This window comes from Haematobia irritans, chromosome 4 (assembly GCF_050003625.1).
Source record: "Haematobia irritans isolate KBUSLIRL chromosome 4, ASM5000362v1, whole genome shotgun sequence".
NCBI lineage: Eukaryota > Metazoa > Arthropoda > Insecta > Diptera > Muscidae > Haematobia > Haematobia irritans.
The window spans coordinates 186,725,834-186,739,374 of record NC_134400.1 but is presented as its reverse complement, the minus strand read 5'-3'; the positions used below and the strand labels follow the sequence as shown (position 1 = coordinate 186,739,374).

The 13,541-nt window shown below is 27.1% G+C and overlaps 1 protein-coding gene across 1 annotated transcript in view; it reads left to right on the top strand.

The window, feature by feature from the left end:
• CapaR (Capability receptor) overlaps positions 1-13,541 on the top strand; it is a 182,606-nt gene that overhangs the window by 64,463 nt on the left and 104,602 nt on the right. The window contains exon 4 of the mRNA XM_075306255.1: positions 5,298-5,448. Within this exon, the coding sequence (XP_075162370.1) occupies positions 5,298-5,448 (151 nt within the window). The remainder of the gene's footprint in view (positions 1-5,297; positions 5,449-13,541) is intronic.

Sequence of the window (13,541 nt, the reverse complement as noted above, 5' to 3'; positions counted from 1 at the left end):
CCGTTTCTATAAGCCCAAGGAGTAAAATCGGGAGATCGGTCTATATGGGGGCTATACCAAACCATGGACCGATGCTCACCATTTTTGGCACACCTCTTTATGGTTCTAAAATACCTCTAGATATCTAATTTCTGGTAAATTGAATAAAAACTGCGGATTCTAGAAGTCCAAGAAGTAAAATCGGGAGATCGGTCTATATGAGGGCTATACCAAAACATGGACCGATACTCACCATTTTTGGCATACCTCTTTATGGTCATAAAATACCTCTAGATTTCAAATTTCAGGCAAATTGGATAAAAACTACGATTTCCATAAGCCCAAAACCCCAAATCGGGAGGTCGGTTTATATGGGGACTATATCAAAACCTGGACCGATATAGCCCATTTTCGAACTTGACCTGCCTGTAGACAAAAGACGAGTCCGTGCAAAATTTCAGCACTATTGCTTCATTATTGAAGACTGTCGCGTGATTACAACAGACAGACGGACATCGTAATATCGTCTTAGAATTTCTCCCTGATCAAGAATATATATACTTTATATAGTCGGAAATCGATATTTCGATGTGTTACAAACGGAATGACAAACTTATTATACCCCCGTCACCATTCTATGGTGGTTGGTATAAAAATATATAAATGAAAATTTTGATGGTTTTTTTATTTTTTATCCTCTAGGAATAAAATTTTGACGAATTTTCTATAGAAATAAAATTTTTCTATAAAAATAGAATTTTGAGAAAATTTTCCATACAAATAAAATTTTGAGAAAATTGTCTATAGAAATCAAATTTTGAGAAAATTTTCTATAGAAATCAAATTTTGAGAAAATTTTCTATAGAAATAAAATTCTAAAAAAAAAAAATTTCTATTGAAATAAAATATTGACAAAATTTTCTATTGAAATAAAATTTTGGCAAAATTTTTTATCCTCTAGGAATAAAATTTTGACAAAATGTTCTATAGAAATAAAATTTTTCTGTAAAAATAAAATTTTGAGAATATTTTCTATAGAAATCAAATTTTGAGAAAATTTTATATAGAAATAAAATTAAAAAAAAAATTCTCTTGAAATAAAATATTGACAAAATTTTCTATTGAAATAAAATTTTGACAAAATCTTCACTTAAACAATTTTTTATAGAAATAAAATTTGACAAAGTTTTCTATAGAATTACAATTTAAAGCAAAAAAAAAACTTCTATAGAAACACAATTTTGAAAAAAAAAAACAAGTATATACGGCCGTAAGTTCGGCCAGGCCGAAGCTTATGTACCCTCCATCATGGATTGCGTAGAAACTTCTTCTAAACACTGCCATCCACAATCGAATTACTTAAGTTGCGGTAACGCTTGCCGATGGCAAGGTTTCTTAAAACCTCCTAACACCATCTTCTCAATTGTATGTAAGTCCATACGTGGTATATATTAAAAAAGATCGATCCAATACGTATATAATTCAGTTTGACAAAGTAGACATACAATTTTGACAAAATTTTCTCTAGAAATAAAATTTTGACAAAATTTTCTATAGAAATAAACTTTTGACAAAATTTTCTATAGAAATAAAATCTTGGTAGATTATTTTTGGCTCGAGTGGCAACCATGATTATGAACCGAATAAAATTTGAACAAAATTTTCTATAGAAATAAAATTTTGACAAAATTTTCTATAGAAATAAAATTTTGGTAGATTATTTTTGGCTCTAGTGGCAACCATGATTATGAACCGATATGGACCAATTTTTGTGTGATTGGACCAATTTTGGTATGGTTGTTAGCGAACATGTACTAACACCAGGTGCCTAATTTGAACCGGATCGGATGAATTTTTCTCCTCCAAGAGGCTCCGGAGGTCAAATCTGGAGAATGTTTCATATGGGGGCTATATATAATTATGGCCGATATGGACCAATTCTGGCACGGTTGTTAAGGATCATATACTAACACCATGTTTCAAATTACAACCGGATTGGATGAAATTTGCTTCTCTTGGAGATTTCGCAAGCCAAATCTGGGGATCGGTTTATATGGGGGCTATATATAATTATGAACCGATGTGGACCAATTTTTGCATGGTTGTTAGAGACCATATACCAATATCATGTACCAAAATTCAGGCGGATCGGATGAAATTTGCTTCTCTTTGAGGCTCCGCAACCCAAATCTGGGGATCGGTTTATATGGGCGCCATATATAATTACGGACCGATGTGGACCAATTTTTGCACGGTTGTTAGAGACCATATACCAATTCCACGTACCAAATTTCAGCCGGATCGGATGCAATTTGCTCCTATTTGAGGCTTCGCAAGCCAAATCTGGAGATCGGTTTATATGGGGTCTATATATAATTATGGACCGATGTGGACCAATTTTTGCATGGTTGTTAGAGACCATATACCAACATCATGTACCAAATTTCAGCCGGATCGGATGAAATTTGCTTCTCTTTGAGGCTCCGCAAGCTAAATCTGGGGATCGGTTTATATGGGGGCTATATATAATTATGGACCGATGTGGACCAATTTTTTCATGATTGTTAGAGACCATATACCAACACCATGTACCAAATTTCAGCCGGATCGGATGAAATATGCTTCTCTTAGAGGCTCCACAAACCAAATCTGGGGATCGGTTTATATGGGGGCTATATATAATTATGGACCGATGTGAACCATTTTTTGCATGGTTGTTAGAGACCATATACCAACATCATGTACTAAATTTCAGCCGGATCGGATGAAATTTTCTTCTCTTTGAGGCTCCGCAAGCCAAATCTGGGGATCGGTTTATATGGGGGCTATATATAATTATGGACCGATGTGGACCAATTTTTGCGTAGTTGTTAGAGACGATATAACAACACCATGTACCAAATTTCAGCTGGATCGGATGAAATTTGCTTCTCTTTTAGGCTCCGCAAGCCAAATCTGGGGATCGGTTTATATGGGGGCTATATATAATTATGGACCGATGTAGACCAATTTGCATGGTTGTTAGAGACCATATACCAACACCATATACCAAATTTCAGCCGGATCGGATGAAACATGCTTCTGTTAGAGGCTCCACAAGCCAAATCTGAGGGTCCCTTTATATGGGGGCTATACGTAAAAGTGGACCGATATGGCCCATTTTCAATACCATCCGACCTACATCAATAACAACTACTTGTGCCAAGTTTCAAGTCGATAGCTTGTTTCGTTCGGAAGTTAGCGTGATTTCAACAGACGGACGGACGGACGGACATGCTTAGATCGACTCAGAATTTCACCACGACCCAGAATATATATACTTTATGGGGTCTTAGAGCAATATTTCGATGTGTTACAAACGGAATGACAAAGTTAATATACCCCCATCCTATGATGGAGGGTATAAAAATGAAATATATCAAATAAATTTGTGACGAAATTTTCTATGTAAATAAAATTTTGACAAAATTTTCTATATAAATAAAATTTTGACAAAATTTTCTATATAAATAAAATTTTGACAAAATTTTCTATATAAATCTTAAATCTGTAGAAGTAAAATCTGGAAATTTTACATTGAGTTTCAAGCAATTTTCATGATCAGTGCGCCTTCTACACCCTCAAGAAGTGAAGTCGGTCTATATGGAGGCATTACCAAATGGACCGATAAAAACTTAATCCGATACACGTTTTTGTGAGCCTAAAATACCAGAATATTTACAATTTCAGGCAAATCAGATAAAAACTACGGTTTCTAGAAACCCAAGGAGTTAAATCGGAAGATCGTTCTTATGGGGGCTATACTAAAATATGGACCGATACTCACCGTTTTCGGCACACCTCTTTATGGTCCTAAAATACATCTAGATTTCCAATTTCAGACAAATTGGATACAAATTACGGTTTCTATAAGCCCAAGACCCCAAATCGGGAGGTCGTTTTATATGGGGACCATACCAAAACATGGACCGATACTCACAATATTTGGAAGACGTATTTGTGGTCCAACAATACCTCTAGATTTCCAATTTCAGGTAAATTGGATAAAACCTGCGGTTTCTATAAGCCCAAGAAGTAAAATCAGGAGATCGGTCTATATGGGGGCTATACCAAAATATGGACCGATACTCACAATTTTTGGCACACGTATCTTTGGTCCTACAATACCTCTGGATTTCCAATTTCAGGTAAATTGAACTATAAGCCCAAGAAGTAAAATCGGGAGATCGGTCTATATGGGGGCTATACCAAAATATGGACCGATACTCACAATTTTTGGCACACGTCTTTGTGGTCCTACAATACCTCCATATTTCCAATTTCAGGTAAATTGAATAAAAACTGCGCTTGCTATAAGCCCAAGAAGTAAAATCGGGAGATCGGTCTATATGGGGGCTATACCAAAACATGGACCGATACTCACAATTTTTGCACACCTCTTTATGGTCATAAAATTCCTCTAGATTTCAAATTTCAGGCAAATTGGATGAAAACTACGATTTCTAAAAGCCCAAGACCCCAAATCGGGAGGTCGGGGACTATATCAAAACCTGGACCGATATAGCCCATCTTCGAACTTGACCTGCCTGCAGACAAAAGACGAGCTTGTGCAAAATTTCAGCATGATTGCAGACAGACAGCCAGACAGACGGACATATATATATATATATATATATATATATATATATATATATATATATATATATATATATATATATATATATATATATATATATATATATATATATATATATATATATATATATATATATATATATATATATATATATATATATATATATATATATAGATAGATATATATATATATATATATATATATATATATATATATATATATATATATATATATATATATATATATATATATATATATATATATATATACTTTATATAGTCGGAAATGTGTTACAAACGGAATGACAAACTTATTATACCCCCGTCGCCATTCTATGTTATGGTGGTGGGTATAAAAATTTGAATCAATTAAAATTTTAAGGAAGGAATATGAGCAAAATGATATTTTTGAACGGAGAACATGTTACATGTTTGTCGCAACCATGTTATTTTCTCGGACATTATGTATCTAATTTCGACAACTATTTTATGTTTGGCATGAAAACAATATTTTTGCGGGAAAAATGTTCCATGTTCCCCATCCAAAAATAATATTTTCCTCTAGGAGGTGATCATATTCCTTCTCTGCGTGTTCCCACAATTGGCGTTTATCTACTTGATTTTATTAAATAATTTCAACTTATAACTCATCCAATTTTTTCTTCATCTTCTTTTAATTTCAGGTTACAATTGTCTATGGTGTCATTTTTATCTCTGGCATTTTGGGCAATGTTCTAATCTGTGTGGTAATTGTCAGACATCAGTCCATGCACACGGCCACGAATTATTATCTCTTTAGTTTGGCTGTATCCGATCTCATATTCCTCATATTTGGTGAGTATGATAATTATCTTTAGTTTTATTTATTTGATTTTTTTTTGTTGTTGTTGCTTTTTGTTCTTTTATGTAAATTTTGATTCTAATTCTAATCTTATCTGGGGGGGTGGCATATGAAATGATAATGAGACATAAGCAAGAGATTTGCATGTGAAATAAAGTAGCCGATGTTATTATGGGAAAATTATTTTATATGATAATTTTATTAGGGGGTTATCACAACAATTTTGTCATTAATTTTATAAAACATGAAATTATTGGATTGATGCCATAGCAAAAACGTCAATCGTCCGCAAAGGGTGGGTAAGATAGCTGAGAAACCTTTACACTTATCTACAGCATTCGAATCCAGCCAAAAAGTTTGGAAATTGTTCCCAAATCATGAGATGGGTTTAATTTTCCCTTCATAACATGTGCTTTTGAGATGATATAAAATAATCATTAATTTTATGCCGGTTTCACAACAATTTTAAATTTTATTAATTTTACCGGAAGTCAGTAAGGACAAATAAAACGATATTTAAAAAAAATTTATTGAAAAGTGCAACGATCCTATTTTTCTTGGAATTTGCCATAAAATGTGTGCTACACAGAAAAAAATATTTTTTGTCTTCAATCACGAAATAAATTGATCCAATTAATTTGTAATTGAAATTTCACAGAAATGATAGTATCAATCACCAAGGTCTATTAAAAGATTAATTGATCCGATTAAATTTTTAATTGACAATTTTTTTTTTGAATTCAATTCAAATCTAAATCTATCTAGAAATAAAATTTTGACAAAATTTTCTATAGTAATAAAATTTTGACATCAGTTTCTATAGAAATAAAATTTTAACAAGATTTTATATAGAAATAAAATTTTGACAACATTTTCTATAGTAATAAAATTTTGACAAAATTGTCTATAACAATAAAATTTTGAAAAAATTTTGTATAGTAATTAAATTTTGCCAAATTGTCTATAGTAATAAAATTTTGACAAAATTTTCTACAGCAATAAAATTTTGACAAAATTTTCTATAGTAATAAAATTTTGACAAGATTTTCTATAGCAATAAAATTTTGACAAAATTTTCTATGGCAATAAAATTTTAACAAAATTTTCTATAGCAATAAATTTTTGACAAAATTTTCTATAGAAATAAAATTTTGACAAAATTTTCCATAGAAATAAAATTTTGACAAAATTTTCTATAGCAATAAAATTTTGACAAAATTTTCTATAGCAATAAAGTTCTGACAAAATTTACTATAGCAATTCAATTTTGACAAAATTTTCTATAGCACTAAAATTTTGACAAACTTTTCTATAGCAATAAAATTTTGACAAAATTTTCTATAGAAATAAAATTTTAACTAAATTTTCTATAGCAATAAAATTTTGACAAAATTTTGTATAGTAATAAAGTTTTGACATCAGTTTCTATAGAAATAAAATTTTGACCAAATTTTCTATAGCAATAAAATTTTGACAAAATTTTCTATAGCAATAAAATTTTGACAATATTTTCTATAGAAATAAAATTTTAACAAAATTTTCTATAGCAATAGAATTTTGACAAAATTTTCTATAGAAATAAAATTTTGACAAAATTTTCTATAGTAATAAAATTTTGACATCAGTTTCTATAGAAATAAAATTTTAACAAAATTTTATATAGCAATAAAATTTTAACAAAATTGTCTATAAAAATAAAATTTTAACAAAATTTTCTATAGAAATAAAATTTTGACAAAATTTTCTATAGAAATAAAATTTTGGCAAAATTGTCTATAGCAATAAAATTTTGACAAAGTTTTCTACAGCAATAAAATTTTGACAACATTTTCTATAGCAATAAAATTTTAACAAAATTTTCTATAAAATAAAATTTTGACAAAATTTTCTATGGAAATAAAATTTTAACAAAATTTTCTATAGCAATAAATTTTTGTCAAAATTTTCTATAGAAATAAATTTTTGACAAAATTTTCCATAGAAATAAAATTTTAACAAAATTTTATATAGCAATAAAATTTTAACAAAATTTTCTATAGAAATAAAATTTTAACAAAATTTTCTATAGAAATAAAATTTTGACAAAATTTTCTATAGAAATAAAATTTTGACAAAATTTCCCTATAGAAATAAAATTTTGACAAACTTTTCTATAGCAATAAAATTTTGACAAAATTTTCTATATAAATAAAATTTTGACAAAATTTTCTATAGAAATAAAATTTTGACAAAATTTTCTACAGAAATAAAATTTTGACAAAATTGTCTATAGCAATAAAATGTTGACAAAGTTTTCTACAGCTATAAAATTTTGAAAAAATTTTCTATAGCAATAAAATTTTAACAAAATTTTCTATGGAAATAAAATTTTAACAAAATTTTCTATAGCAATAAATTTTTGACAAAATTTTCTATAGAAATAAATTTTTGACAAAATTTTCCATAGAAATAAAATTTTGACAAAATTTTCTATAGCAATAAAATTTTGAAAAAATTTTCTATAGCAATTAAATTTTGACAACATTTTCTATAACAATAAAATTTTGACAAAATTGTCTATAGTAATAAAACTTTGACAAAATTGTCTATAGTAATAAAATTTTGACAAAATTTTCTATAGCAATAAAATTTTGACAAAATTTTCTATAGAAATAAAATGCTGACCAAATTTTCTATAGCAATAACATTTTGACAAAATTTTCTATAGAAATAAAATTTTCACAAAATTTTCTATAGTAATAAAATTTTGACAAAATTTTCTATAGAAATAAAATTAACAAAATTTTCTATAGTAATAAAATTTTAACAAAATTTTCTATAGAAATAAAATTTTGACAAAATTTTCTATAGCAATAAATTTTTGACAAAATTTTCTATAGAAATAAAATTTTAACAAAATTTTCTATAGCAATAAATTTTTGACAAAATTTTCTATATAAATAAAATTTTGACAACATTTTCTATATAAATAAAATTTTGACAAAATTTTCTATATAAATAAAATTTTGACAAAATTTTCTATATAAATAAAATTTTGACAAAATTTTCTATATAAATAAAATTTTGACAAAATTTTCTATAGCAATAAAATTTTGACAAAATTTTCTATAGCAATAATATTTTGACAAAATTTTCTATATAAATAAAATTTTGACAAAATTTTCTATAGCAATAAAATTTTAACAAAATTTTCTATAGCAATAAAATTTTGACAAAATTTTCTATAGAAATAAAATTTTAACAAAATTTTCTATAGCAATAAAATTTTGACAACATTTTCTATATAAATAAAATTTTAACAAAATTTTCTATAGCAATAAAATTTTGACAAAATTTTCTATATAAATAAAATTTTGGCAAAATTTTCTATAGCAATAAAATTTTAACAAAATTTTCTATATAAATACAAATTTGACAAAATTTTCTATATAAATAAAATTTTGACAAAATTTTCTATAGCAATAAAATTTTGACAAAATTTTCTATAGCAATAAAATTTTGACAAAATTTTCTATATAAATAAAATTTTGACAAAATTTGCTATATAAATAAAATTTTGACAAAATTTTCTATAGCAATAAAATTTTGACAAAATTTTCTATAGAAATAAAATTTTAACAAAATTTTCTATAGCAATAAATTTTTGACAAAATTTTCTATATAAATAAAATTTTGACAAAATTTTCTATAGCAATAAAATTTTGACAAAATTTTCTATATAAATACAATTTTGACAAAATTTTCTATATAAATAAAATTTTGACAAAATTTTCTATATAAATAAAATTTTGACAAAATTTTCTATAGAAATAAAATTTTAACAAAATTTTCTATAGCAATAAATTTTTGACAAAATTTTCTATATAAATAAAATTTTGACAAAATTTTCTATATAAATAAAATTTTGACAAAATTTTCTATAGCAATAAAATTTTGACAAAATTTTCTATAGAAATAAAATTTTAACAAAATTTTCTATAGCAATAAATTTTTGACAAAATTTTCTATATAAATAAAATTTTGACAAAATTTTCTATATAAATAAAATTTTGGCAAAATTTTCTATATAAATAAAATTGTGACAAAATTTTTCTATATAAATAAAATTTTGACAAAATTTTCTATAGCAATAAAATTTTGACAAAATTTTCTATAGAAATAAAATTTTAACAAAATTTTCTATAGCAATAAATTTTTGACAAAATTTTCTATATAAATAAAATTTTGACAAAATTTTCTATATAAATAAAATTTTGACAAAATTTTCTATATAAATAAAATTGTGACAAAATTTTTCTATATAAATAAAATTTTGACAAAATTTTCTATAGCAATAAAATTTTGACAAAATTTTCTATAGCAATAAAATTTTGACCAAATTTTCTATAGAAATAAAATGTTGACCAAATTTTCTATAGCAATAACATTTTGACAAAATTTTCTATAGAAATACAATTTTCACAAAATTTTCTATAGTAATAAAATGTTGACAAAATTTTGTATAGAAATAAAATTTTGACAACATTTTCCATAGAAATAAAGTTTTGACAAAATTTTCCATTGAAATAAAATTTTGACAACATTTTCTATAAAAATAAAATTTTGAAAACATTTTCTATAGAAATACAATTTTAAAAAAATTTTCTATAGTAATAAAATTTTAACAAAATTTTCTATAGAAATAAAATTTTAACAAAATTTTCTATAGCAATAAATTTTTGACAAAATTTTCTATAGAAATAAAATTTTGACAAAATTTTCCATAGAAATAAAATTTTGACAAAATTTTCTATAGCAATAAAATTTTGACAAAATTGTCTATAGTAATAAAATTTTGACAAAATTTTCTATAGCAATAAAATTTTGACAAAATTTTCTATAGCAATAAAATTTTGACAAAATTTTCTATAGAAATAAAATTTTGACAAAATTTTGTATAGTAATAAAATTTTGACAAAATTTTCTATAGAAATAAAATTTTAACAAAATTTTCTATAGAAATAAAATTTTAACAAAATTTTCTATAGCAATAAAATTTTGACAAAATTTTATATAGAAATAAAATTTTGACAAAAGTTTCTATAGCAATAAAATTTTGACAACATTTTCTATAGTAATAAAATTTTGACAAAATTTTGTATAGTAATAAAATTTTGACAAAATTTTCTATAGAAATAAAATTTTAACAAAATTTTCTATAGAAATAAAATTTGACAAAATTTTCTATAGTAATAAAATTTTGACAAAATTTTCTATAGAAATAAAATTTTAACAAAATTTTCTACAGCAATACAATTTTGACAAAATTTTCTATAGAAATAAAATTTTGACAAAATTTTGTATAGTAATAAAATTTTGACAAAATTGTCTATAGTAATAAAATTTTGAAATCAGTTTCTATAGAAATAAAATTTTGACAAAATTTTCTATAGCACTAAAATGTAGACAAGATTTTCTAAAGTAATAAAATTTTGACAAAATTTTCTATAGCAATAAAATTTTCTACAGCAATAAAATTTGGACAAAATTGTCTATAGTAATAAAACTTTGACAAAATTTTCTATAGCAATCAAATTTTGACAAAATTTTCTATAGCAATCAAAATTTGACCAAATTTTTTTTTAACATCCCATAATCATCTTCGAGTTTAAGTTGGCATATATTTTCCTGAATTGGTATGGAAATAACAAAAAACGAGAAGCTAAATGTCTTTTGAAATGACATGGGGTATAGCAAGAAGCCAAACTTTGACAAAACAAAGGAACCAGAAAATTAAATTGTATGGAATGGGAAAGGGAAAGATAATCTGCATATTTTTGTCATTGTCTTACAAATTCGTTGAGTTTACAAATATATCGCTAGTATAATAAGAAAAATAGTTTTTATACGTTAAAAGCCCGTGATAACATAGGAAATATATGTTCTGTTTTCAATCACGAAATTAATTGACAAAATTAATTTTTTAATTGGAATTTCTTCAATCACAAGAATTAATTTATGTAATAAACAAGTTAGGAAAGTCTAAAGTCGGGCGGGGCCGACTATATTATACCCTGCACCACTTTGTAGATCTAAATTTTCGATACCATATCACATCCGTCAAATGTGTTGGGGCCTACATATATAAATGTTTGTCCCAAATACATACATTTAAATATCACTCGATCTGGACAGAATTTGATAGACGTCTACAAAATCTATAGACTCAAAATTTAAGTCGGCTAATGCACTAGGGTGGAACACAATGTTAGTAAAAAACAAGTAAGTAAAGTCTAAAGTCGGGCGGGGCCGACTATATTATACCCTGCACCTCCATGTAGGCCAACATATGTGGTACCATCTCAACTACTTCAAATTTTGCTGGGAGCTATATAAAGGTTTCCAGATACCAATACTTATAATGGAGACAATTTTTTCTACTTCTACAAAATCTCTAGAATTAAAATTGAAATCGACTAACGCCCTGGAATGAAACACAATGTTAATAAAAAATAAAATAAAAAAAAAAATATGGGAAATATGAAGCGAGAGAAATTTTGATGCAATTGTACAAAGGAGCATTTATGATTTATCAGGCGATACTTATGTACTCGAGATATAGGACAATTTGAGTAACATTTACAATTTTTGCTACTCAGCAGTGACGATTTTACAAGGATATTGGTAAGATCTTGCCAAGATATGTGGTCAAGTGTGGGTTGTGATATATTATTTGGTCAAGTCGGGCGACTTGGGGCCTTATTTAAAACTCAACCGTTCTGTGGAAAGTCTGGCATTGCAGTGTGTAGGATATGGCTAAGATATGGGGAAATCATCACAGAATTTTGTGTAAAGTGTGAGAATTTTGGCCATAGTTGTATTCTCTGTGGAAAGGATCCAGTCAATTGGAGGAAAATCCCATTAAAAATGGGTCTAAAATATGAAACAGTCTACCATATTTTCCCAACTCTGGTGTAAGTATATATGGGAGCTATATGTAATCTGAATGATTTTGACTTAATTTGACAGGCATAATTAGAATAATAATTCTGCAATCTCTGCAAAATTTCACGTAAATGGGAGTATAAGTTTGGCCCCCCTGGTCATATGAGTTCAAATCGGACGGGAGATATATATGGGAGCCATATCTAAATCTGAACCGATTTCAACCAAATTTGCCACAATTACCTATACTACTAAACGTACTCCTTGTGCGAAATATGAAGGAAATCACGGCAAAACCCTGGATTTTGAGGCCATATAAGTTCAAATCGGACGAAATATATATGGGAGTTATATCTAAATCTGAATCGATTTTTACCATATTTGGCACATACAATAGTATCGTTAAAAGTACCGCTTTTGCAAAATTTGAAGTAAGTCAGGGCAAAACTCTGGCTTTTGAGACCATATGAGTCCAAATCGGGCGAAAGATATATATGTGAGCTATATCTAATTCTGAACCGATTTTAACAAAATTAGACACACTTAACGATACTATTAAACGTACCCCTTGTGCAAAATTTGAAGCAAATCACGGCAAAACTCTGGCTTTTGTGGCCATATAAGTTGAAATCGGACGAAAGATATATATGGGAGTTATATCTAAATTTGAACCGATTTCAATCAAATTTACCAAGCATTGGTAGAATGTCAATTCTACCCTCTGTGCAAAATTTCACGAAGATCGGTAGTAAACTTTGGCCTCTGTGGTCATATGAGTCTAAAGCGGACGAAAGATATATATGGGAGCTATATCTAAATCTGAACCGATTTGGCTGATATTTTGCAAGATTTTCGAAATTCATAAAATATTTGGATGTACGGTATGACTATGACCACATCGGGGATAAATATATATGGCAGTTATATCTAAATCTGAACCGATTTTTTCCAAAACCAATAGTGATTGTCTCTGTCCCAAGAAACGGCCCTAAGCCAAATTTGAGGACGATCGGACTTAAATTGCGAGCTGTACTTTGTGCACAAAATTACATATACAGACAGACGTACGGACAGACAGACATACGGACAAACGGACGGACATCGCAAAATCGACTCAGAATTTAATTCTAAGCCGATCGGTATACTAAACGATGGGTCTATG